Source organism: Ursus maritimus, unplaced genomic scaffold (genome assembly GCF_017311325.1).
Source record: "Ursus maritimus isolate PB19 unplaced genomic scaffold, ASM1731132v1 scaffold_17, whole genome shotgun sequence".
Taxonomy (NCBI): domain Eukaryota; kingdom Metazoa; phylum Chordata; class Mammalia; order Carnivora; family Ursidae; genus Ursus; species Ursus maritimus.
Genome location: NW_024424119.1, coordinates 23,441,484 through 23,468,241, shown reverse-complemented (window position 1 = coordinate 23,468,241; position 26,758 = coordinate 23,441,484). Strand labels below are relative to the sequence as shown.

Genomic DNA, 26,758 nt, shown 5'->3' with positions numbered 1-26,758 from the left:
GGGCTGCTCTGGCCTCCTGGTTCTCTGTTTGTGGACTGCGCCTCCATCCTCAGGGAGCTCACAGTCTCAGGGACAGACCCCGAGCAGGAATACACAGGGGGGAGGGTAAGGAAACTGCCTGGGCCCACAGTGGGGCTCTTGGCTCAAGTGTATGCAAGCTAAGAGGAACAAGAGCTGTGACTTATGACCGACGGGAGGGTTTCCATGGAGGGGCATAGATAGAAGGCTTGGGTTTGGAAGAAGAGAGGAGAGGAGAGATGGTAGGTTCTGCTACCATCTTGGTTTTTCCCACGGGGCATCTGTATGGCAGAAGTTCGATGGTAGCCTTTGAGGCACAGTGACAGACAGTTCAGCAGCAGATACATATATAAAAAATTATATATATATGTACATAAAATTGAAATTTGAATTTGAAAGGAATAGAGGTGCCCTTCTGTGGAAGTGGAGGATTGGGGGTTACTGGAGTCTGGTGGCAGGGCGGACCCCACGCTGGGTGTTGGTCCCCTGAGGCCACATCTGTCAGCTTGGGGCTTCCCATCCTGCTGGCTCAGCAGGTCCCACAGGTTGGCAGGTGACTCACCCTCACCCTCATATGACCCTGGTCCAGGAAGGGGCAGGGGGTGTATAGAATGGAGCACCTGTTGTTCATGTGTGTTGGGTATATGCTGCGTTACACGCTTGAGTCTGAGATGTGTGCCCATGTCTGATTACGTATATAGGCCGGTAAGTCCCTGGGCACACAGCCATGGAGCTGTGCAAAGATGTGGGCCATAGGTGTGGAGGGTGGGCACGATATGAGGCAGGGGTGATGTGGGTGAGCACATAGCTCTCCCCAGAACACATGAGCATGGCTGCAGGTGTCTCCCTGGAAGTGAAATGCAGCTTCAGAGCCTGGTGAGCCAGCAGAGGAGGCCTGGGTGGCTGGCAGGTGAGAAGGTTCTCTGATGACAGCTCACCTTCGCCAAGGAGGGCTTGGCTGGACCAGCTGGCAGGGCTGGGCATTCTAAGCCCATGGTGACAGCAGTGGTTTTCCCTAAGCTTATTCCTTAAGCCCCTGGCTGTGGGCCAGGGTGGCTCCCCCATCCTAACCCTGACAGGACATGCACACCCCACCTGCCACACAGGTAGGTCAGGAGCAGTGAGTGTGATGGGTGGGCACCAAGCCAGAGCTTTCTCTCATCCTCTCTGCAGGCAGGAAGGACAGAAGGGTCTGAGTGGCATCTGCTCTGCTGGGATACGAGGAAAGCATGTCCGCCCCGGGTCGCCCATGCCCCTGGTTTGGGTGGCACTGTGTGTGTTGGCATGCAATGTGCGTGCTTATCCACGTCTGGGTGTGCTGGCCCTGCCCCAGTGCCTGGGGCCTGGTGCTGCCTTCCCATCGTGGTCCACGATCTGAGAGATGCTTCAAGTGGGACAAAGAGCCTAGGCTAGCAACCGGAAAGCTGGGGTTCTCCTCCAAGCTTTCTCGTAGTGGCTTTGGGGAGGTCCCTTTGCCCTCTCTGGGGCTCAAGTTTCTCATTGTAAAGTGCAGAGGGACACTAATCCCTGCAGGGCACCTCTCTAGGCTGTAGGGTGACAGATTCTCATGGAGGGGTTGGAAAAGTTTGAAAGGCTTGGTCCTGGGGCTTCACAAGGGGAAGTGCGGAATTCCCTGCATCTTTCAGCTATAGGACTAGGGGGTGAAAGCAGGTAACAACCTCTAGGGGACCTGCACTCTGCCCTACAAGGGCTGTTCAAACCTCCTGGGGAAGTGAGGTGTTTGGAGTTCTAGGGCTGAGCTTCAAAACCAATTAGCACAACAGGCTAAGACCTGCCCTTGGTGAGGCTGGGAAAGTCTGTCTACCCATCCCTGCACCTCCCAGCCCTACTTGCCTGCTGGGGGCGGGGGGATCAGCAGTGCCCCTAGAAGGACGTTGGGAACCAACTCCCAGCTCACCCTCTCTCGTATTCCACCCCCCCTTCCTTGGCCCCCACCCCCAGCTTGCTGTCTGTCAGGCTCACACTTCCTGAGTTCAGAGTTTTCATCCTGGGGCTGTAGGCTTAGCCAGAGCAAACAGACAGCACTAAAGTCAACAACACAAGAAAGGAAGCTGCACAGGTGATGTGGAAAAGAAAACTTGGAAGCCACAATGAAGGTGTGCAGGCTGGGCAGGATGGAGCAGTGTGTCTCCCCTCAGAGCAGCACCCTGGGGCTAAGACCGGTCCTGCCAATCTCTTGTGGGGTGTCTGAGGAGGAGGCTCACGGTGGTGCCTCCAGGGGACTCAGGTCAAAGGAGCGAGGTTAGATCATCAGCAGGGGGGACTAGTGCCCAGACTAAGGAGTGCTGTGAAAAGGATGTGGTGGCTAGGGAGAGGGGGTGCTTCCAACCCCCCCCCCCCCCCCCCCGACTCCACGGTTGCTGCTACTGATTCGCAAAGCAAGTGAGAAGCTACTTGGAGGCCAGGGTTGTGGACGGAAGCAGGCAGGGAGGGAGTGAACAGTCTGGAACGAGCAGGATTGGAGCAGGATTGGAGCCCTGCCCCAGCTGCTCACGTCAGGGCTCAGGACCCTGGAGCCACGAATTCCCGGGATTCCCAAAACATGCTCCCTTTGCCCCACCCACAGGCACAGTCGCCCTCCCTGACAACCTATTTCTCTCCACTCAGGGCAGGTGGAGCTCAGTTCTCTTAACTTATGTTTGTTGTGTGTCTGCTACGCACAATATGCTATCTAGGCTGGGGCATCCCCAGCAGGCTGCCTGCCCCAGGCCCTGTCACGCACGCCTGGATCCCCCAGATGCCTGGTAAGCTGGCTGCCTGTTGATGGGGCTAGTGATTGCAGCGTGCCTGGGGCAGCCCCGCCCCCAGGCCCAAGAGGGCAACCAGGGAGTCAAGTCCAGATTGCTGAGGGGCCAGGCTGCAGTGGGAAGGGCCGAGAGACCAGACGCACCTGGCTGGAGCAGCCTGGAATCCGGGCGGAGGTCCATGGACTGTGGTCTTGCTGTCTGTGGCATGAGCATAGCATACTGTACCCTCAGTTGTTCTAGCTTGGCCCTGGCATCAGGCAAGAGTTGGTCAGGGCACAAGGGGTGGGGTGCAGGGTCCCTTTCTTCAAGCAAACATCCTTTCCACCTCTCCACAGAGTGGTTATTCTCTACCAGGCACTTGCCACACCGCTTACCAACTCAATCTATTCCAACAACCCTCCGAGGTGAGGGTGACTGTATCTCCATCGCACAGAAGAAGACACCCAATTAAATATCTTGCTCAAAGTCGCCCAGCACCAATTAAGAAGCCGAACTGGATTCAAGCTCACGTCTGCCCGACTATAAAGCCTGAGCCACGAACCATAGCTTACCACCTAGATGGGGGAGTCTCTCCCACAACAGCCAAACCCCAAACCAACCCCAGACTCAGGCTCCAGGCCAAGAGGTCCCTGAGTTTTCCGCTGCTCCTTTCTGTCATCACCTCAGTCTTTCACTCTTTTCAGAAAGCCTCCCTTATCTCGACTCCCCTCTTTGCACTAATTAAGCTGGTACCTGACACCCCACCATTAGTAGACCCCTTCTTTTCTAATGTGGAAGGATTCTGAAATTGATTTAGGCAGAAATCAAAGGATGAAACCAGAAGGGGAACGGCTGATGGAAAACTTGACAAGGGAGGGGTCAGGCTGCCACCCTCTGGAACCACTGACTGGTCAGCATAACTAATGCAATTGTCCATGATCTCGGGATAGGACACAAAAGGAAGCACTGAGTACTGCCTACAAAGGATTCTCTGCCCACCTGCCCTTAACCCTCAACAAAATCACACCTTTAGTGCTAACTTCCTGTATATTCTGAGACATGCACGGGATGGAGGAAAAGTTAAATGGCACCACAAAGAAGCAGACAGACAAATCCAGAACACGGACTTCCCACAGAGCCGCATTTACTCAACAAGTCAGTGACACGAACAGATCAGAGGGAGACAGGGGAGCAGCTGATTAAGAGAGCCCTAAATCCAATGTAATGTGTGACCTTGTTTGGATCCTGACTCAAAGCAACCAACAAATTAATGCAAAGAGACGTTTTGAAGTAAATGTGGGGACTCAGTAATTCCATGGGCTTGTTCATTTTGTTGGGTACAGCTTCGTGATTATTGAAGAAAATGTTCATGTATTTTAGAGATGCATACTGAAGAATGTAGGAGTGAAATGACATCATGGCTGGAGTTTGTTTTAAAATACTTCATGAAAAAGAGACTGATGAAACTAGAATGGACAGATTTGGGAGCAGTTTCGACAAGGCTGGACTGAAGCAGGTGAAGGTAGACATGTTTGTTAGATGAGCGACAGAAAGAGCAAGAGAAGGATGTTGGCTCACTTGTTTGGGAGCAGTGGGGTGACATGGGGGCAGGCGACAGGCCTGGGGAGATGGCAGCATTTGTGTGGTGGGAGAGGACACTGGGGACATGCAGGGCTGACTTCTCCATTGGACACGGAAGGTGCTTTGCCTGCTAAGATGTTCTATTTAAGGGCCTACAAAAAGATGTTTTGTTTTAAAATTAAAAAATGAACTCAGCTGAAGAAAATGTTTTAATACACAACATTGATATATTTGTCTTTAGACCAATGTGCTTGTAAAATATAATTTTTAATTTTTTTATGGAGGAAGGGGCCCGAAAAGGCAAAGGTGGCAAGGGCCATGAAGGTCAGGATGTGGCCATAGGGTGGGAAGACACTGCCCAGAGATGGAGCCTGAGGGAGGCGAGAAGCGTCTAAGTCTGCACTGTGGGGAACAATCATCGCCCTGGGCCTCCTACCACTGGGGGTCCTCCTCCTCTCTCTGTGTTCCATCCTTGCATCTCCCAAACAGAGATGCATTAGGGCACCCTCAAGCTGGGCGAGGCACCAGGACACCCGGCGTTGAATCACTCTGGACCCTGGGCTGTGAGCAGAAGACACTGTCTCTGCCTGTCCAGCCCAGTCTGGTCCAGCCTGCACCCCAGGGACCAGTGCAGGCTTGGGAAGAACCTCCATTGACACTGGTGGACGCCTGGGAAGTGGGAAGGCCCCACCCTGCCTGGGGTCTCTGCATTCCACCAAGCCTCCCTGGTGGAGGCTCAAAGCCTGTGGGTGCCTGTGCCCCAGTCGCTGCCCACACAGACTCATGTGCAGACTCTTTGTGCAATCACTGTGTTCCTGGAAAGCTGTAAATGAAATCCCACCTTCCCACGGGCTCATGCACTCATTTTCAAAGCTACTTTCTTACTGAGGGGGGCCAAGCTGTGAGCATTTCCTTATGGTCTCTACCCTTGTTTGTCCTCAGTGCCACGTCCGTGTGTGGAGAGGCCTCAGGATTTGGGCAAAGATGAGCGAGGCGGGAGGTATCTCAGGGAGCAGCTGACTTTACCCTTCTGGAGGCAGGCAGGGAGGCTGCCCCCCTCGGGAGACCCTAGTATGAGTTGGGAGACAGGGAAGTCATCTCACACTGGAGCTGCCTGGCCTCTGGGCCTGCCTCCTTTCTTAGGTGGAGTAGGAGAGTGGAGAGAGAGTAGCTTTCTCTGGGGGAGCTGAGATGGGCTCCCTGCCCACCCTGAGCCCCCCGTTCCAGGCCCACAGCCCCTGACCAGATCAGATAGGGCACGTTCCTGCAGTGAGCTGCCTGCTGACTGGGACTGGGCTGACGCAGGCAGGAAAATATTAACCCAGTGGAATGGGCACATGTAAATGTGTGCATGACTCTGTGTGTGTGTGTGTGTGTGTGTGTGTGCACGCACACACTCAGGTTTTCACATGCAAGACCAGACATAGATACATAGGTGCATACACAACACCTGCCCATTCACACATATACACGCTCACACACAAACATACACAAAGACACAAATGCTTCTCACACATGCAAATTCCCTCAGTATCATCTTCCAAATTCTGTCAGTGAGATTGCCTCCTCTAAGAAGCTCTCTCTGATAGCTGCAGTTCATACTGGAAAGTGGCAAGCCTGAGCTCTATGCTTCGTTTCTGATATTAAATTAGGCAACATGACATAGGCTTTAGAGTGGAACAGGCTTGTTTTTGAATTCTGGTTCCTTGAATCACAGGATATCTGTCCTTGGGCCAGTGGCTGTGCCTCCAGGTACTCTCTTCCCTGGTCTCTGTCCTCTCTGTCCTGGAGGCCCAGGACAGAGAGAAGGATGAGAGGCCCGGCTGTGAGAAGTGGAGTCTGCTCGTTGGAGAGGGTTAAGGTTATATGACTGTCCTGGGCCCTGCCTGTGCCCGTCCCTCCCCAACCCCGTCCCCAGTTCTCCTAGGTGGGGGCACTGGCCTCCTGGGGCAGGGGACAGAGCCCTGATCGGGATGTTCTGGATCTGGGTGATCTTGAGCAAGTTGTTACCTTGCTCTGCATCTCAGTTTCCCTGTCTCGAGTTTGAAAGGGACCCTTACCTGGGTGAGGCTTAAGGGTCCTTTCGTTTTTGAGCAGAAGGAGAATCTCTATGATTGCAAGTGATTTCAGAGAGACCAGGTCCCCTGAAGAACCCGCGTTGTGTTCCCACGCCCATCCCTGCCCCTTCAGCCACAGCACTTCCTTTCTCCCTGATAGATACATGGGCTCCTGAGTTATACACCATATTCGGTGGCTCAAAAGAGTCTGAAAAAACCCCAAGGATAAAACAATTGGATTGGAAGTAGTTTGTGTGATAAGTTAATCAAACAGAATGCTGGTTGAAACAAATAGCTGAAATGATTAGTTTTTTTACACATCGATACTTTGGGGGATATTTGGGGGAGAAGTTCAGAGAAGTTTTAGCATCTTTTGGCAGTTTTCTTTCTTTATTCTGATTTTTTAAAATTTCTATTTGCATTTTCTTTCCTAATTGGATTTCGGCCTCTTGTGTCTGCCCCATGCTGTTCTTAATAGAGAAGAATTGGAAACATTTAGAAGAGGAGACAGTTGTGTGCTGTGTAGTCACATACAAGATGTGGATCTAGGGGCGCCTGGGTGGCGCAGTCGTTAGGCGTCTGCCTTCGGCTCAGGGCGTGATCCCGGCGTTATGGGATCGAGCCCCACATCGGGCTCCTCTGCTATGAGCCTGCTTCTTCCTCTCCCACTCCCCCTGCTTGTGTTCCCTCTCTCGCTGTCTGTCTCTATCTCTGTCAAATAAATAAATAAAACCTTTAAAAAAAAAAAAAGATGTGGATCTAGATCCATCGGCATGGAAGGGTATTTTCAATAACGTTTGAGTGAAAAAAGTACTTTACAAAATAAGCTTCATTCTACTTATTATTGACAAAGTAGGGAGGGGGTGTGATATGTGTATACATAAAAAAATAAAAGGATTAGAAGGAAATTTACCAAAATGTTAGTAATAGTTGTCACAGAGGGAAAATGGGTCTTCTAAGTTTCCTTTGGCTCGTTTATATTTTAGGTCAGAACAGAAAAAAAGAAAAGGATCTGAGATTCCTTTTTATTTGTTCCCTATTAAAAAAATTTCCACTTTAGGGGCGCCTGGGTAGCGCAGTCGTTAAAGCGTCTGCCTTTGGCTCAGGGCGTGATCCCGGCGTACCGGAATCGAGTCCCACATCGGGCTCCTCCGCTATGAGCCTGCTTCTTCCTCTCCCACTCCCCCTGCTGTGTTCCCTCTCTCGCTGCCTGTCTCTCTGTCACATAAATAAATAAAATCTTTAAAAAAAAATTCCACTTTAATGATAGACAATTATATCTGCTCGACTTGCTTGGCTATGTGTTCATAAATATTTAAATTTTCAGTTAGGTTGAACATTAATGTCCCCAATTACCAGCCCACATTGTAAGATTTTTAGTATAGTAAGAAATGGGAGGTGGAGAGCCACCTGGCTGGCTCAGTTGGTAGAGCATGAGACTCTTGATGTTGGGGTTGTAAGTTCGAGCCCCATGTTAGGCTTAAGCTTACTAAAAAAAAAAGTAAAAAAAAAAAAAAAAGAAAGTTGGTGAGCACTGGGGTGCTTCCAAATTTTCACTAACAAAAATGATGTATTGCAGACAAAATCAGAATAAGAAAACTAAATTTCTGCAAGAGGGTCGCAGTTTGCAGGGCTTGCCCTGTAGCACACTAATATTACCACTACGTTTTCAACCGATGTATCATTTCCACCAAATTAGTTCTTGACTTACTGGACCGCCGTGCCTTCATAAGCCTTTTCCTGGGCCTCGTCTGGATGGCAAAAGTGGTTGGGTGGGAGGACCGCATTTCCTCCAACCCTATTTCACAGATGAGGAAACAGAGGCCCAGGGGCAGGACGGAGCCACTTCTCCAGCCCTCTGCAAGCCACTCACAAAATGTGTTAGGTTTTCTCACAGTCCCACTGGGCTTCAAACGGCTTCAAATAACGACCACCGCCTCACCCTCTCTCACTCACCTCTGAGGACTCAGCTTCCCTGTTATCTCTTCCAGACGATTCTTGCCCCCCTCCAGGCTGGCTTAGCTGCTGCCTATATTCCATCCAACTTATCTCGGCGTATCCTAAGTCACCTGCTGTTTATCATCTCTCCCAAGAGACAGACAGGACGTGTCTTCTCTCCATCTGAGTCTCTAGCACCTCTCCCAGTAAATGAGCCTGGGGCTTGATCCCTGACTCCAACCAACACAGATCCCAAGTCCCTCCCCTCACCAACTTGATCCCAGCTCAATCCAAGTCTGCCCAAGCTCTGACCTCATCCAAGACCCAAGCTTCACTTTTGACCCTTACCTCACCCTGACCCTGGCGGTACACACCGGAAAGGAATAAGGCAGGTGTCTCCCATGTGTAGGGGTACATCTCTCCCTTCCTGAAAGAAGCACTCATTATCCTGAGCCCACTTGAGTCTGCAGAGTGGAGTGAGGCGCAGAGGCTCAGCCTTGGGGGGGGGGCAGCTTTGGAAGAGTTTGCTCCTTAAGGACAGTTTCTGACCAGGAAGCCCTCCGTTTGCAGCCTACCCCTGCCTCTCCCTGCAGAGTGACCTGCAGGGCAACTTGGGTAGGGATGTGGAGATGCACGTTGAGACCTGGCTTGGTCTACTGGCACCCTCTAGAGGACAGTTCTATTACCAGCACTAGTTTTGGGCAACTAAATCCTATATGGTCTCCCCACAAGTGAGGGGCTGCCAGGCTTCAGATGCTCCTGGGACTTACTGCCCACCACCCACCACTCCAACTGGCAGGTCTCCTCATAGTCCGCAGACCAGCAACCACTCTTGTGTCTCAGCACTGAGTCACCTGCTCAAACACCACATTGGCCCATTCTTGGAAATCCAGTAATGCCCTGGCTCCAGAAATCCTCTCAGACGACAGCTGATCCCCTAGCTCACTTCTGACTCCACCTTAGTCGCTAAGTTTCTGCACCCTGAGCTGGTGCCCCACACTCTGGTCCAGCTTTGGCTCCTTCACAGAGGTCTCGCTTGCTGTTTCCAAGGGAGGCATTTTCCTGACGATGGGGCATAGGTTTCCCCTTCCCCAGCTCAGATGGGGGCAGAGGAGGCGGCCCAGGCTTCTTCTCTCCCCCCATAGACTAGGGACCCCAGAGGACCAGGCCTGGCTCTCTATCTCCCTTCTCAGACCAGGATTTCCCTACAAACATGGCTTATGTGTCCTCCTTCCCCTGAGACTGGGAGGGGCCCGAGTTTCCCCTTCCTCCTTCAGAATGGGGATTTCCTGAGGACAGCCAGGGTCTCCTCCCCAAACCCTCCACCTGGCTATTGATCTCCAGATCTTCCCATCTCCAGTCCCCATTCTGCACAGCTCTTCCCACAGCCAGGGTCTCCAGAGCCTCCCTCAGGGCTGGGGCCCCGGGAGGCCTTCCTCTGGCTTTGGGCTGGACACCTGGCTTTGAGGACAGGCCCTTCCTCTGGGACCCACTCTGAGCTCTACCTCTGACCTCACAAGGGCTGCCTCAGAACCTGGTCTCCGTGGCACCACTGGCAGGAGAAGGGATGGCTATTTTAGGCAGTGTGTCTGGATTGGCCCAAGTGGCACGAGCCAAACCCCTGCCCCACTGACCTCTCCCCTGGAGGAGCGGAGCAAAGCAGCGTGTGGGGCCACCCCAAGGGGGGCCAAGAGGTGGGCTCTAGACTGGGGACACAGGGACAGTGGAGTCCCAGTTGGGGGTGCAGCCAGAGCCTGGGACAGTCATGGAGGAACAAGACCAAGACCTGCTATAACTGAGAAGCCCCGAAGGTGGGTGCTGAGGAACATAAGGCACGTCAGTAGAGTGAGTTGGGCTCTAGGCAAGGCTGGGACAGGAGGGCTCCCCTGCGGCCCAGGCCTCGGAGTGCTACTTCCTGGGGACCATGTTGGGGGGAAGGGATGACCATGGGACTAGCTGGGGAAGGAATCCCAGCTGGGAGTTTGAAAGCCAGGATGTTTGTTCTGGTTTAGTCCTGAGTTGCTGTGTGACATAGGCATGTCCTACACCCTCTCTGGGCTTTAGTTTCCTTACCTGTAATTTGACTATTGGGAGGAACAGCAGCGCAGCAGAGGCTGGGAGGGTGTGTGGGGCTGGACTGTCAGGAGAGCGCTGGCCAGGGGACAAGGAGAGCACGCAGACCAGACCCTGGACCAAAGCAGAAGGCATGCAGATCAGAGAGATGGGTTGATTGCTGGCTGAGGTGGAATGATTTCTCCCCCGGAGTTCCCTCCTGAGAAGCTGGGGCTGGGGCCTGCAAGGTTCTGCAGTCAGGGCTAGGGATGTGAACTTGTGCTGCAGCTACAGGGAATCTGGCTAGAGAACCAGGGAAACTTACAGGATGGGGAAACTCAAGGGTTACCTCTGTGTGGTCATTTGCGTGGACAATGGGAATACATCGGGGAATTTTCAGGAAAGGTAAGAGGGTGGACTTTGTTCTGAGGTGTAACTATGGACTAAATGAATTCTCAGGACCTCACTCTGTGTGTGTGTGTGTGTGTGTGTGTGTGTGTGTGTGTGTGTGCGCGCGCACGCAGAGAAGGCCCTGGGAAATCAGAATTTCAGTCAGCAGCCAGAGGGCTTGAGGTTAGACTAAAGACAGTAATACCCACATATGTGAGGCTGGAGCCACTGAGGGGAGGTTGTGGGCATCTCCACTGTCCAAAGCTGGGCTGCAACCTGGGGAAGTCAGGAGGACCCATGAAGGGCCTGGTCCAGGGGTCCTGAGGCCAGCAAGGGTAGAGGGGGTGGGACTCCAGGGCCTTTCCCCATTGGCTGAAGCACATCCACACCCCTCCTTGCCAGCTTGGCTGGGTCGAGAGATTGGAACCGGCAGGACCTGTCCCTGTGGCTTCTCCCTGGGGAGGCTGAGGTCTGATGAAAATGTGGGGCCAAGTTCTGTGCCCCCCAGCCCTAATGACCTCTCTTTGGCTCTGCAGCATCTAAAAATCTCAAAGACAGAACATGGATCAATCAGATAGGAAGAGGCGGTAAGTACCCTACCCATTCTCCTCCTCCAGCCTCCGGTCCCCCAACCCCCAGCACACCCCTGTGCCCTTCCTGCCCTACTCTCAGCCTCTCCTTCATGGCAGCTGACCCTCCCCAACCCCCCTCCTTCCCATCCCCCACTGGGTCAGGAGGCCCAGAAGAAGGGCCTCTCCCATCTGGGTCCTGGGGTGATGGGAGACTCAGACCTGGGTGAGGGCCAAGGGGTTGGTGAGTGGGTTCCAGTGGCCTTTATGTAGGTGGTGCTCAACTGAACGGAACTCACTGCCTCTCACCCTCACAGGCTCAGGTCTCTCTGGGGTAAGAACAAAAGCCCAAGCCCTTGCAATGGCTCAGGCCCTGCCTATCTAGTCCCGGTTTCTTCTCTGACCTTCCCCCATGCGATCCCTGCTCTCTCCCACTCCAGTCACACTGACCTCCTTTCCTTTCCCTCAAACATGCTCAGAATCCTTCAGTGATTTTCCCTCTGCCTGAAATGCTCTTCCCTCACCTCCTCATGTCTGTTACCTTCTTAATGAGGCTTACCCCAACTGTTCTACTTATAATCATACCCCACCCCCTTTTCCTTGCTGTATTTTTCCCCATAGGGCACACTACGTTTTTTCTTTCTTTCTTTCTTTCTTTCTTTCTTTCTTTCTTTCTTTCTTTCTTTCTTTCTTTCTTTCTTTCTTTCTTTTCCTTCCTTCCTTCCTTCCTTCCTTCCTTCCTTCCTTCCTTCCTTTCTTTCTTTCTTTCTTTCTTTCTTTCTTTCTTTCTTTCTCCCTCCGTCCCTCCCTTTCTCTCTTTCTTTCTTCCTTTCTTTTTTCATTTTCCCCCCTTTGGAGGGGGAGAAGGAGAATCTTAAGCAGGCTCCATGCCCAGTGTGGAGCCCAACATGGGGCTCAATCTCACAACCCTGAGATCATGACCTGAGCTTTAATCAAGAGTCAACCGACTCTTGCTTAACCGACTGAGCCACCCAGGCATCCCCATACTACCTTCTAATAGGAAAATGTACTTGCTTATTACATTTCATTGCTGCCTGCCAGCTCCATGTGAGCAGAGATTTTTATGCACTCCTGGATAGAGAGAATGAATGGCTCCCCTTTTTGCTGGACTCTCTCTGGGGGTTTAGGCACTGTTTCCAAAGACCCACTCGTGTCCCACAGGCAACTCAGTTCCAGTTGAAAACAGCCTCCCCACCCCAAGCCCACTCCTCCTCCTGTGGTCTCAGCTCAGCCCAGGATCTCTTTCTCCATTGCTCAGGCGAGAAGTCAAGACCCTGTCCTTGACACTTCTGTCTCCCCATGCCTCGTATCCAGTCACATCTCCTAAAATATCTAGACTATGCTCCACTCCCACCATTCTTTCCACCACAACTCTCTTCCCTCACAGGACTTTAGGCCACCACCTGCCCACTCTTCAGAAGTCTCTGCAGGCCTCATGCCTCCCCGCGCCCCCCCTCCTCCGCCACCAGATTTTCGCCTCTGATGGCTCCGCCGTTATCCATCAGACCCACTAGATGGAGTGATCCAAGGGTGGAGACTTGGTTTGTACATGGTACCACTGAGGCCTGGCTGGTTTACAGGTGGTTGGTTGATTAGATCATTAAATGAGTTGGTGAATAGGAGACTCCTTAGTTGGCCAAGTTGCTAGATTAATTAGTTAGTTGAAGGGTTGGTTGGTGAGTTAGCTATTTAGCTCCTTGGTTAGCAGATACTACTTAGATGATTATCAGGTTTGCCATTAGCTTCTTGCCTTGTTAGGCCAGTTTTCTCATCCTACACCCTTTCCTTGAGCTATCTCATCTATGCCTAGGATCCAATGACCACCTATGACCTCCAGATGTGTATCTCTAAACAAGACATGGCCAGCTGCCTCCATATTACTGGCCATCTCCACCTAGGTGTCCAGGAGTCTCTTCAAACTCCGTAGCCAGAAGGACTCCTCATGCTCCTGCCTAAGCCTGCAGCTTCTCTCCTGTGCTCACTTGTCATTCTGCTGCTCTGCCTGAACCTGAGGTCATCACTGACCCTTCCCTCTCCATTTTCCTCCTTAATCAAACACAAGTGTGTCATTTTGACTGTTTCCTAGCCATCTCCATGGCATCTTCCTGGCTCAGGCTGCCATCACCGCTCAGGCTGTCTGTGGCAGAAGCTTCCTGATTGCTTCCCACACCCCACTCCTGCTCCCTCATCTTAGGTTCCATAGAGGAGGCAGTGCCCCTGGTTAAATCCTTCACTGAATACTCCCCCCCACCCCCGCCCAGCCCTTTGGGTTGAATTCAGACTCCCTAACATGGGCCCTGAGGCCTTCTGCCATCTGGCCCTGTGCCCCTCTCTGCCCACCTCGCACTACTTTCTCTCCTCTCTTTGGCTAGCCCATCCTTGGGGGGTTCGTCTACACATCCCGTACTGTCTTAGCGGCAAGCCCCTACCATGCCATTCCAATGCCCTGAACTTTCCCCTGCCTCCCCTGATGCTCATTCATGTGGCCAGCCTTCCATTTTCAACCTGTCTCCTCTCCTGTGGGAGACTCTCCCACCCCCTGCTCAAGGTTGTTTCCTCTCTGCAATCCAGTGATGCCCACCTTTCACCTGTGGCAACACTCCTCACACTTCATAGCGATTACTTCATTGTTTTTCTTCCTGAGAGCAGGGATCATGACAATGTTCTTTACTACAGTGCTTGATCACAGTAGGCATTTGATAAATCTCTGGGTCGGTGGCTGGTTGGTGGTTATTTGTTGCTTACTGTGTCCTGTCTGCTCTGTGGTGAGGAGGAAGGGGCCACGGTTGGAAAGTTCTCTTGGTGTCCTTGGCTTGCTGCTCTGTCCTCCTCTCCGTTACCTCTGTGGTACTTTTCCAGGACCTCTTGGGTACCTGCCTGCCTCAGGCTACTCACAAGGCACTTCTTCAGGGCTGAGAGGCTGGTCATAGGGGCAAGGAGATGGCCCCACCCCCACCCCCATGACGCTGCTTGGGAGTCAGAGCTGGATGGAAGTCAGTTAATTGTCCCAGCAACTCTATATCCCTTTTCCATATGCTCAGCCCTTGCTTTGTTTTCCTGGGGTAAGGACAGAGCAAGGACCAGGTTGGGTGAGATTAAACATAGGATCTCAGCCAGAAAAGTGGAAGGTGTTTTATCCATGCCTCATTTACGTTTCTTACTCCCTCTACTTATTCTGTGCTGCTGTGATGCTGGGGAAATTTCAGGAAGCCTGGGGTGGGGTGGGGGGTGATGTTGCTATCCCAGGCAGGATGAGGAAGTTGAAGGGTCAGTTTCAGGCATTCAGCAGGGGGAGGGTCACCAGTCTGAACAAGCACTAAGGCCACACTTAACAGGGTTCTGCAGCCCTCCTCCTCCTCTTTAGCCTCCAGAGAACTCTCTACTCCACCCCCAACAGATGATGGGACCCGTAACTCATTTTTTTGTCTATCTATCCACCCAACCATGCATTTATTAAACAAATATTTTTCAAACATATACCATGTGCCCAGCCCTGTAGGAGGTTCTGGGGATCTAGTGGAGAGTATGACAGATGAATTCCCCGGTTTTTACTCATTGGACAGTATCTGTTGCACACCTACTCTGTGTTTGGCCCTGTGCTAGGCACTGAGCAGACAACAGAGGAGGAAGATCCAGTCCCTCCTTTCCTTTCAGCTCTCTCTCTCTCATTTGTTCATTTATTCATTCGTTCACACGCAGAAGTCTGTTTGTGTCGACCTGGCTGCGGAGCCCGCTGCGCTTTGCAGATACTTTCCCCTCTGGCAGAAACTGATGCAAGTTTCAGACCTCAGTGTTTATAGAGCCCTGAGCAGACTCTGCCACACCCTGTGTTATTTGCAGAGCGCCTCACTATTAACAGGTCCTACCTGATGCCTGGCCTGTGTTCCCAAAGCTTTGGCTCCTGCACATAGGCAGGCAGACAGACAGATGGACAGCTGAGCTCCACTTTTCTGCCTGCTCTCTCCCATCTGCTTCTCCTCTGAGGCTCACTGGCATCACAGATGGCACTTATCGGCTCCCCCCGTCTTCTCTGCAAAATGACCTCGTTAGTGCGCCCTTCCCACTGGTCCAGTCCCCTCCAGAAAGAAGCAGAGACCTAGCCTGGCCATCTAGCACCAGTCCCTCTCCACATCCCTGTGGCTCTCAGTTGTCTCTGATCCCAGCTGTACCAGCTGCCCGGGGCAAGAGGAGGTGTGTGTGGGTAACCTCTGGGTTACCCATTAACTCAGCCATGAGTTAAAGGGCCGATGGCAGCAAGTACACTCGAGTCTCATTCCTGCCCACGGACGGGCTTGGGCTGCTGCTCCAGGTCCACCCGCGGCTCCAAGATGGTCTCATCGCCCACGGCCATAACAAGGATGCAAGCAATCATGCAGAAGGAGATGGTGCGAGAGTTCCTGGCCGAGTTCATGAGCACATATGTCATGATGGTGAGTGGGTAGGTGGCACAGGGTGGGAGGGCTCTGAGGGAGGGACAGGAACCCAGGACCTCAGGAGGGTGGAGCTCAGTGAAGGCAATCCATGACTCCCTCCCCACCACTGACCCCTGGGTCACATTATCCATTCTCTAGCCGTGGAGCTGGGATCCTGAAGGAGAAGCATAAGAAAGTAAGGAGAGAGCTCTCTCTTTCTCACTGTCTTTTTGGGAAAGAAAGAGATCATGATATGTGGGGGCAGAACAAAACCATGGACTGGGGCACAGGTGTCAGGGGACATGGCTGGAAGTGGGGAGAAGGGAAACTAGAAGTAGGGAGATTAGAGAGAAGTGTCATTGAGCTTCATGCTTTGAGAATCCTGAGGGCCATGAGGAGACAGTGAAGGTTTTCAAGCTGGGGAGTGACGTGTTCAGATTTGGATTTTAGAAGGTGGTTTGGGGTGCAGTGTGAGTCTCAGCCGAACTGGCAGAATTGGTGGGAGGGGAAGCAGTTGGGAGGCTGTTGACCTAGGATAGAGAGAGGGTGGTGACTGGTCCAGGGATGGAGAAGAAAGCACACATTTGAGGCAGTTGTGGAGGAATCAAGACTTTGCAAGCAGCAAAGGAGGGTAAGTGCCGAGGAGGCCATTCTGGAGCCCAGGGCCCACTGCAGGGTGAGAAGTGAGGTCAGTTTGGGTGTGATCTGGTGAGGTGTCATCTGGGGCTTGGATATAGAGGTCTGGAGCTCAAGAGAGGGACTTGACTGGAAGTAAGGAGTTAGAGCTCACCAGAATATGGACGGTGGTTGTAAAACTGTCCAGTGAAGAGTGTATAGGAAGAGAGAAAAAAAATAAGTTGAGGACAGAACCCTAAAGAAGAGCACACAAAGAAGCCTGTGGAGGAGTGGCCAGAAAGGTTGGAGGAGAAGAGGTGGGAGACCTGTTATAGAAGGGAGGATCCACAAGGAGGGAGTGGTCAGCGGTGGGAAGGCAGAAAGTGACTACTGGCCAGGGTCTGTAGGGATTGGCAACATGGAGGTCACTGGGGACCTCGACAAGGGCTCTTTAATTGGCCAATGGGCAGAAAGCAGACTGCAGGTGGAATGTGAGGTTTCTTAGAAACTCCCCCTCTCTCCACCTACAGCAGCCAGCCTCTGCCCTGAAGCTGTAGCCATGCCTGTCTGACTCTCATGGAGGGCCCAAGTCCATGAAAAGAAGGGGCAGCCTCTGGGAAGGGAAGCAAACACGGTCAGGAGCATGTCAGAGGAAGTGGTGGTGAGAGAGTATGAGAGTGCCTGAGTGCATGTGGTTATGTGTGTGGACATGAGGGAGAAGAACTGTGTGTGTGTGTGCGTGTGTGTGTGTGTGTGTGTGTGAGTGTGTGTGCATTGAGCCACAGTGTAGGAGACCTAAGTGTAGAAGACACTGAGTGTAGGAGACAATGGACCTAAGAATCCTGATTCTGCCACTGAGTCACCAGCTGGCCCTGGGCAGGTCTCTATGGCTGAGTCTGTCTTCTCAGGTATTTTTTTTTAAGACTTTATTTATTTATTTGTTTATTTATTTGAGAGAGAGAGAGCGTGCACACGAGCAGGGGGCAGGGGCAGAGGGGGAGGGAGAGAGAATCTCTCAAGCAAACTCCACCCCTGAGCTCCAGCCTGATGGGGGCTCGACCCCACGACCCTGACATCAGGACCTGCGCTGAAACCAAGAGTCGGCCGCTCAACCGTCTGAGCCACCCAGGCACCCCTGTCTTGTCAGTTATTAAGCGTGTTGTTGAATTGGACCTTCATAGACTGTGGAGCTGTTTGAGTCCTGGCTCTGCTATCTTCTCAATGTGCGACCTTTTACAAGTATCTCGACTGTTTAGAAATGTAGCTTCCTTGTCAGTAAACGTGACACTAACATCGAGCCGGCAGACACCCAGTACACATGCAGGACATACGTACCGGTCTCTTGCCATGACAAGTGATCTCAACTGCCCTCTCCTCCCTGCCTCCTGCCCTCTTCCCTTTCCTCAATACCTGCCTTCCTGTTTTGATGCCTGAGCTCTGAGGACAGCAACTGGACAGCCTTAATCCAGGGCGAAGTCATTCATTTATGACAACATTCCAGCCTCATGAGAGCTGTTAAACCTTGGAACCATGGAGGAAGGAGGGTGCCTCCTCAGAGAGCTCTTAGGAGAAGCCGGCACCACCCACATGCATTGATGCCTTCCTGTGTCCCTGTTTCTCTTCCCTTTATTGAGATGATTATTGAGCGCCTACTGCATGCCAGGCATGATGATGCCAAGCCCCTTACATACAGTTTCTTCTCAAATCCTCACAGCAAAGGGTGGTGCTCCTCCTATGAGAAGATTCTGTTATTATCCCCATTTCACAGATAGGGAAACTGAGCCTCCATGAGACTAAGTTACTTGTCCAAGGTCACATTTTAAGTCAAAATTAAACCTAGTCCAACCTAATACCACAGTCTTGACCCTTAGTGTCTATACTCTCTGTCCCTTAGCTTAGCACAGCAGGATTTACAACACTGTTAATTCTCTCCTACCTGAGGTAAGACCCTTACTTTCAGGCTTTTGGTAGTCTCTGGGCCTCAATTTCCCCATCTGTAGAATAGGAGCAGAAACATTTGCCAGGCAGATTTCCTGTGAGGATGGAAGGGAAATAACACTTATAAAAGAACTCTGAGAGGTTTAAGCTCATATAGGACATTGTGTCGTTATTTTCAGTTGTTGGGCCTGTGCCAAGAAGTGGGGGTGCTTTTTCAGTTATAGGAAGCTCAGTGAGTCATCAGGGCAAAGGTTTTGCCAGAAGAACTAGTGTGACCTTGGGCCCCGTTTACTGCAGCCAGGATGAGGGAAGTGGACTGTTCTACTCTCCAGCCTCCTGGGGTGCTGTGCTCAGGACTGGCCTTGTGACTATGGGGACTCGAATGGGCTGGGCCACATTCACTGACCATGGAGAGGAGGGGCTGGGCCATTAGGGCTCTGGAAAAGCCGCTGTCAAAGGAGGAGTTGCAAACTTACACGCTATGGGGGCCAGAGAGTGAACTGAGTGGTGGGGCTGTGGCTAACCGCGGAGTGCCAGCCTGTGCAAAGGCATCTCTCCACCACCCCAGTGGACTGCTGCCAGGCAGGGCGGAATGCAGCCTTACCCAAGCTTCGGATTTTTTAAGAGAGGCTGAAACCTCTGGTTGTCAAAACCAAGTTACCCAAACAAAACCTGTGTTCCGGATAGACTGGCCCATGGGCTGCCAGTTGGCAACCTTGACACGGGAGATCATGTGTTTGGTCACTCATTCATTATTTTTAGCAAATGGTTTTGAGCTCCCACTTGGAAATGTGGACCCTCGGCCTTCCGACCCTCCATGCATGCTCCAGCCCCTGCACCTCCTGACCCTCCCCACGCCTGTCAGCCCGTCCTGGCCTCACTGCCCACCCCCATGCCCCATCTGTTCCTGTCTTCTCCTGCCTTATCCTACCCTTGGCTCTAAGCCCGCCTGCCTCTGGGCTCCCCCGCACCTGTCCTGGAGCCCTTGGGGGACCTACATGGCCCTGCTCAGCTGCCTCTCCCCTACCTTATCCAGACTATTCCACTTGTTCTCAGACTTTCCCAAGGCTGCTCTGTACTCTCTCTCTCCCCCCCCTTTTTTAAATCAGCAAATGACTTGATTTCTAGCTTGACAGAGAAAACCATCAGGCAGGCTTCCTGTGTCTGGCTCCTCACCCACCTGTCCCTGCAGCACCAGACTCCACTTACCTGTGCGTCCATGTGTGCCCCCTTTGGCTAGGGCGGGGCCCCTCCTTCATGGAGGACCCTCCACTCCTGTGCCAGTCCCACACTCCAGTCTACTCAGGTACTTCGTTCCATCCTGAGGGAGAGCCTCTCCCTCTCTCAACCTCACCACACTGATGTCTCTCTACTTAAACTGACACAATACAAAACATTCCTCCTTTCCCCCTGTGAGCCCCTTCGATGAGCACTCTCTCTCTCTGTCCCTTCTCAGGCAGGTTCTCAAAGAGATGTCTGCACTGGTACTCTTCAACTCTACTTCACCACCTACTTACCTCTCAATTTCTGGAACTGGTTTCTGTTTCCATGGCCTGATGACGCAGTGCTCACCACATTACTAAGGACTGCTAGATTGTCACATCCAAAGGGTTGTTTTCAGGCCTTCATGCCCTTGACCTCCTAGGAGGCTGCATGTGACCGTGGGGACCACACCCTCCTGGGAAATTCTGCTTCTCTCTGGTGTCCAGGGCACATTCTCCCTTTGTTCCTCTCCCATTTCAACATATGCTCCAGCCGGGGTTTCTAACACCAACCCACACGGGGCAGCCTGCAGCCATCCGTCCTCTCAGCTTCATCCTCCCTGACGGCTCCAGCTATAGCTCCCATGTCCACAATTCTCCAGGCTTTCTTTTTCGAAAACATTAGAACAGAGCTGTGCAAGGGAAATATAATATGAGCCACATACGTAATTTAAAATTTTCTAGTAGCCACATTAAAGAGGTAAAAAGCAACAAGTGAACTTAATTTGAATAATTATTGCATTTAATCCATATAGCCAAAATATTGCCAGTTCAACATGTAATCAATATAAAATTTTAATAAGATATCCTACATTCTCTTTCTCCTACTAAGTCTTTGAAATCTGGTATGTATTTCCACTTAGAGCAGGTCTCAATTTGGACTGGCCACATTTCAAGTACTTAATAGCTGCATGTGGCTAGTGGCCATCATATTGCAGGATGAATCTAGACTTCCATTTCCAGCAGCCTCGATACCCATAGGTCCCTGAGAGACAGCGTATCTAAAGCGCATGGAATTTTCAAAGGAGGTGCCATCCGAGTGTGGCTTTAAAGTAGAGTATCGATTTTTCAGAATCTTTGAGCTCGTATTCCAGACAGAGGGAACAGCACACGCAAAACCACAGAAGCATTAGAAAACAAGGCATTCAGGGAGCAGTGTGGTGGTTTGGTGTTGAGGCTGTTTGGCACAGCTGACGGCCTAGATTCCAATCCTGGCTCACTCCATGCAGGCTGTGTCCTTTGGACAAACCGGTCAACTTCTCTAGGACTTGGTTAACAATCTGTCAAATGGGGAGAATAAGAGCGCCTAACACCAAAGTTGGTGTGGTGTAAAGGTTAAAGGAGGTGATAGATATAACTTGCTTACAAGTGCCTGACATACAATAAGTGATCAATAAGTGGTTATTATGGTTTAGTAGTAATACTATTGCTGAACATAGAGAACACTGGAGCAGATATGAAACTGAGAAAGGCAGAAGGGATACAATTATACAGGGTCTTAAATGTGGCCTACTGAGTTTGGACTTTATCCTAGAAATGGAGGGGAGCCAGTAAATGTTTGAACAAGGGGCAGACACAATCACATTTTTCTGTTAGAAAGGTCACTCTGTCTGCAAGGAGGAGTCTGGGTAAGATCTGGATAGAATGCAGGCAGAGCTGACTGGGTGTGGGGGATGAGGGAGAGGAAGTTCTCATTTGTGACATCTAAGTTTCTGGCTTGGCCAACTGCAATGGGGAATATAGGATGAGGATCACATTTTCTGAGAGATGGTGAGCTTTCAACATAGAACCTTTGAAAAGCCCATAGATGCCTTTGAAAAATCCAGACTCCCAGTAGGTATTTGAAGATAGAGATTTAGCTCCTAGATGGAGGTTTTGGGAATTTTAGTGCATCGGGCGTATCTAAAGCCACAGACCTGGTAAGAAGGCCCAGGAAGAGTGAGGGGGGGGGGTCGCCTGGGTGGCTCAGTCCTTAATCGGCTGCCTTAGGCTCAGGTCATGATCCCAGGGGCCTGGGATCAAGCCCCACATTGGGCTCCATGCTCAGTGGTAAGCCTGCTTCTCCCTTTCCCATCCCCCCTGCTTGTGTTCCCTCTCTCGCTGTGTCTCTCACTGTCAAATAAATAAGTAAAAATCCTAAAAAAAAAAAAAAAAAAAAAAAAGAGTGACTGGGAAGAGATGTGAAAGGGGCTAAGGATAGAGCCCTGGGGTCATCCATATTCATGAGGCAGATGAAGGAAGGAAGAAGAATGTGGGAAGGAACTTTAGAGAGGGAGGCTGTGGAGGTAAGAGGAAACCAGGAGAGACAGAGATGTGGAGGCCAAAGAGGAGGGACTTTCCAGAAGCACAGAGTGGTTAAGAAGGTCAAAGTTAGCAAAGTCAAGTAAGACAATGTCTGAGGGACCATGAGGATATCAGGAGGCTGGAGTCCTTGGGGAGAGCTTTGGTGTCTGTGACATGTGGAAGCAGGAGCCAGATTGAAGAGGGAGAGCTAGGGAAGGGATCGAGGAGCCAGCCAGTGTGTTCCTTCCTAGAGCTTAGCCCCCACAGGGAGGGGGTGTCCAGGGGTCCATGGCAGGAAGGAAGAGACCTGAGTCTGTGGGAGCTGTCAAGGGGAGGGTGGAAGATACAGGCAAGAGGGAAATGACTGCAGAGGGATACAGAGGCCGGGCACGGGAACCAGAGCTGAAGGGGAAGGCAGGTACAGATTTAGGTGGGAGCTGCAGGAGGTTGAATGAGGGCCTAGCTTCAGGCCTCTAATCTCCCTGTGAAGGGGGCCAATGGGGGGTATCTTCTGAGGTGATCCAGCAGTTACAGATGGGCAAGGGCAAGAAGCTCAGAAATGACACCTGAAGGCGATGGGAATGTTGCTGAAGGCAAGGGGAGTAGAACCCCCTGGGTTTCCAGGGCTGCTGTGTGAGTAGGGAATGGGGTTCTGGCAGAGTCCAGGCCAGAGGTTTGGAGATCCCTTGAAGAACTTTCCTGCAAGTTGGATTGAAGTGTAAGATACTCTGAGGGGTTCAATCCACACCAGCCATGCCCTCCTTGAAGCACTGCCCCCTACCCTGAATGTTAGGTGGGCTTGGGGTCTGGGGGATGTGTCCTTAAGAGCCCCTGACATTGCCACTTCCCTCCAAGCTCCTTGTACAGCCCCAGCCAACTTTTGCTGGTCACATCATAAAGAGAAGTCAGGGAGGAAAACCTGTGGAGGAAGAGGGCATGGCACAGGGTCTTCCAGGGCAATGCATGGTGGCCTGGGACATAGGGGTGAGGAGCCCAATCTGAGCCTGAGCCCTTCTATGAGGTCGGGGCTTCTGTGCAGGTGGTCCCTTCAGAGGCCCTCCCTTGCAGGTGTTTGGCCTCGGCTCCGTGGCCCATATGGTTCTAGGAGGTAAATTTGGGAGCTTCCTCGGTGTCAACTTGGGTTTTGGCTTCGGAGTCACCATGGGAGTGCACATGGCAGGGAACATCTCCGGTGAGTGAGCCCGGGGCCCCATCAGATCAGCAAGGCCAGGTGTCCCCTGCAGGCTCTTCCTGCCTACCTCCAGCCAGCCCTTCCTCCAGTCCATCTGAACCCAGTCCTCACTGGCCCCGGGGGAGGGAGAACACCCTGAACGCCTTTCTCCTGACCCTCTCTGCTCGGAATCTTCATAAGCTCTCCTGGGCCCCCCATTTTTACTAGCTGGATCAACTTAGGCAGGTTATTTAACTTCTCTGTCTCTCACTTTCCTTAATGGTGAAATGGAGATGGTGGTCCTTGCCTCATAGGGTTCTTGTGAGGATTAAATGAATCCACTCCATAAATACTAGCTGTTATTATTATTGTTATTGTTGCTCTTTTATTATTTTAAAAAATATTTTAAAGATTATTTTTAAAGATTTTATTTTATTATTATTTTTAAAGATTTTATTTATCTATTTGTCAGAGAGAGAGAGAGAGAGAGCGAGCATGCGCAGGGGGAAGGGCAGAGGGAGAGGGAGAAGCAGACTCACCGCTGAGCAGGGAGCCCGATGCAGGGCTTGGTCCCAGGACCCCTGGGATCATGACCTGAGCCAAAGGCAGATGCTTAACCGACTGAGCCACCCACCCCACTCTCATATTGTTTGTTATTATTGTTTGTCTCTGATCTCACACCTCTGACATTTCTACCCCTCCCCACAGGGGCCCACATGAATGCGGCCTTGACCTTCACCAACTGTGCACTAGGCCGCATGTCCTGGAAGAAGTTTCCTGTGTATGTCCTGGGTCAGTTTCTGGGTTCCTTCCTGGCTGCTGCCACCATCTACTGCCTCTTCTATTGTGAGTGTCCTGCCCTGGGTTGTCCATCTCTGGCCTCAGCCTCATCCTCTGAAAAATGGGCAGATCCAACCCCAGTATCCTGGTTTGTGAAAACATCTGGGAGAGAAAGCCTTGGAGGAGCTCCCCACTCCTGGAACCTACAGCCTTAATCCTGGGACTCCAGTGGGGTTTAGCTGGTGGCAGGTTCACACTCAGTCTGTATCTCCACAGCAGCCATTATTGAATTTTCGGGCGGACATCTGACAGTGACTGGTCCCCTAGCCACCGCTAGCATTTTTGCCACCTACCTACCTGACCACTCAACGTTGTGGAGGGGCTTCCTGGATGAGGTCAGTGGTCCAGTGTGGGTTCCCTTCCTCCAACCCTCCCCACCTAGCAGGCAGCCCTCACAGTCGAAAGGACAAGAACTCTGGATGGGGTCTGTGCTGGGGAGTTGGGGCTGGGGGCATGCTGAAACTCTGTGGTTTGGCTAGGGGCCCCAGGGGGCTGCCATTGTGTCTGCTCCCCAGGTGCTAGTGACAGGGATGCTCCAGCTATGTCTCTTCGCCATCACGGACAAGGAGAACAACCCAGCACTGCAAGGGACGCAGGCCCTGGTGATTGGCATCCTCATTATTGTCATTGGAGTGTCCCTGGGCATGAACACAGGATATGCCATGAACCCATCCCGGGACCTGCCTCCCCGCTTCTTCACTTACATTGCTGGCTGGGGTGTACAGGTCTTCAGGTACTGCCCTGCCCTGCCCAGCCCATTCCTGCAAGCTTTCTGTGGGTGCCCTGCATGCAGAGGGGTGGGGAGTGATATGAGGAGCAGCACAGGAGAGTTCTGCCCAGCTCCCAGGTGGCCTGGGAAGACAGGTATGGGTCCCTTCCTTCCTTTGCCCCAGATCAGCACCGATGCGGATTCTGCTCTTGGACCAAATGTTAATCCTGCCCCAGACCAGCCCTGTCCCTTAATCAGGCTGAAGCTGACTAGGGCTGGCTCAGGGGCAACTCTTACGCTAGACTGGGGGTCATTCCTCTACTTTCAGGCCCTACTCTCTGTCTCAGCCTGAGTGGATGTGGGTACTGTGCTGGGCATCAGCCCCCTCAGCAGGCCTCTGCCTCTTGCCTGCAGGGCCCGGGACTGGTGGTGGGTGCCAGTGGTGGCGCCGTTCCTAGGTGCCTACTTAGGTGGCATCATCTACTTGGTCTTCATTGGCTCCACCATCGCACGGAGGCCCCAGATACTGGAGGACTCCATGATGTATGAAGACCGCAGAATACCTGTGTTGTCCAAGACCATGCCAAACCCACCCGTGACCTCTTCCATCACCCCTGTCTCTGTGTCTCCCATCAACAGACCTTCAGTCAGAACTGTCCCACCCTTAAGTGACCCCATCCACCTAGAGCACTTCTAAGAAAGATTATTTGTGACCCTATCCCCCCACTCCAATAAAGAAAACCTTGTCCAACACAGTGGCACCCCCACTTCCTGGGTGCCTCCTGTGGTTGGGCTTCCCTCCTGGATTCTTCCAGGGTTATGCAGAAGCCCAAGGCTGGAGCACAGATCTGAGAGGTCTCTAAATCCTTCCAGCCTTGGGAACTGGGGTGCCCCCGGTGGGAATGGGGGAAGAACCGAACTATGGCCTCAGTAGGAAAAGGAGATTAAAGGATGCCAGACACAGAATGGTGGACTTTCAGGCATAGGGTAGGGAAGGGATGGTTTTGGGGAAAGGACAACAGCTAGCTGGGTGTAAGCTCTGGGGATACCTTGAGCTACCCTGGGATGGGACTCTAGACTCTCCCTCAGTTCTGGCTGGTCCTTGGACCAGACAAAGCAAGGCCCAAGCATGTAGATCAGAGTTTCTCAAGCTTTTTTTTTTTTTTTTCATTATTGCTCCCCTCAGAAGCCCTTTAGACATTTTCTTTCTTAATCACATGATATTTTAGTACCACAGATGTACTATATATCTGTTTAAGTATTGTGTATATATATCTTTTCTTTATACAAAATAGAGTAAGATTTTTTCATCTTCCCCTTCCAAGAATCAATGTTCTTGCCCTTGGAGGCAAAATCACCCCCACTGTGAAAACGCCTAATGTAGACTGAAAATAGGTAAAGGGTTGGATTCCTTTCTTATACTGGTGCCAGAACTCTCCCACACTAAGGAATTTCGGAGTCAGAAGGAAGATGCAGAGAAGGAAGTTCTTCCAAAAGGTACAGAGACAGGAAATGGCTTCATGGGATTCAGGGGGATAGGCACAGAGGTTGGGTGGAGGTGGGGCAGCCAGCATCCCCACCCACTCTGGGATCAAGCAGGAATTACCCTGCTTTCTGGGACTCAGAGGCAGCATCACCCATGGTTCCTGTCATTGTTTGTGTATTCAGCCTTTCAACAATTATTGAGAACCTCTTGTGTGCAGGCCCTGCCTGGGCACTGAAGCTGTTGAAGTGGATGAGGCTGGGTCTCTGCCTTCGAGGAGCCCAGTCTAATGAGGATGGGTAATCATGGGGAAGGAGCGAAGTGTCAGAGAGGGGCTGTGGGGCTCAGAGAGGGCTCACTGCCCAGCCACGGGGCGGAGGCCAGGGATGGCTTCCCAGAGGAGGAGGAAGAGCAGAGTGGAAGACAAAGGTTGTCCTTTCTGGGATTGGTTGCTGCACTTTGCAGTTTGAGGAGATGGTGATGAGGAGGTGGGCTTTCTTCTGGAGGTGGGGACATGGTGAGATGAGATTTAGCAAGCCTGCCTGAGCTGCAGTGTGCAAGTTGCTGGGAAGGGGGGAGATTGGAACCTGCAAGGGAGTATGGTGAGAGGCAATCATCCAAGAGGAGCAGCAGATGGGAGAAAGGGGATTCACTAGATATGGAGGAGGTAAA

The 26,758-nt window shown here is 51.9% G+C and overlaps 1 protein-coding gene and 1 long non-coding RNA gene across 5 annotated transcripts in view; one reads left to right on the top strand and one right to left on the bottom strand.

Annotated features, from left to right (window-relative positions):
* Window positions 1-21,616, bottom strand: part of LOC103667034 — a 38,690-nt gene extending 17,074 nt beyond the window's left edge. For both annotated transcript variants that reach the window (XR_569662.2, XR_005835208.1), the window contains exons 1-3: window positions 19,856-21,616; window positions 18,337-18,433; window positions 10,415-10,528 (exon numbers count right to left, since the gene is read on the bottom strand). This is a non-coding gene — a long non-coding RNA (uncharacterized LOC103667034). The remainder of the gene's footprint in view (window positions 1-10,414; window positions 10,529-18,336; window positions 18,434-19,855) is intronic.
* On the top strand, window positions 9,904-25,356 carry AQP7 (aquaporin 7). 3 transcript variants are annotated; one of them, XM_008695116.2, is made up of 8 exons: window positions 9,904-10,152; window positions 11,320-11,370; window positions 15,683-15,803; window positions 22,952-23,075; window positions 23,763-23,900; window positions 24,111-24,229; window positions 24,410-24,627; window positions 25,018-25,356. In XM_008695116.2, the coding sequence occupies exons 2-8, from the start codon at window positions 11,345-11,347 to the stop codon at window positions 25,298-25,300; spliced, it is 1,029 nt and encodes a 342-aa protein (XP_008693338.1). In that variant the 5' UTR covers window positions 9,904-10,152; window positions 11,320-11,344; the 3' UTR covers window positions 25,301-25,356. The 3 variants fall into 3 exon arrangements, with proteins under 3 accessions (XP_008693338.1, XP_040487463.1, XP_008693339.1); XM_040631529.1 differs by lacking the exon at window positions 9,904-10,152 and adding an exon at window positions 10,948-10,966; XM_008695117.2 differs by lacking the exon at window positions 9,904-10,152 and having other exon boundaries at window positions 11,159-11,370; window positions 24,114-24,229.
* The last annotated feature ends 1,402 nt before the right edge of the window (window positions 25,357-26,758 follow it).

Excerpts from the sequence above, each read along its gene's own strand:
- AQP7 (XM_008695116.2), top strand. The coding sequence starts at position 11,345 with ATGGATCAATCAGATAGGAAGAGGCG. Across the intron at positions 11,371-15,682 it reads CAATCAGATAGGAAGAGGCG|GTCCACCCGCGGCTCCAAGA; the intron begins GTAAGTACCCTA and ends CTGCTGCTCCAG. Across the intron at positions 23,901-24,110 it reads CATCTACTGCCTCTTCTATT|CAGCCATTATTGAATTTTCG; the intron begins GTGAGTGTCCTG and ends GTATCTCCACAG.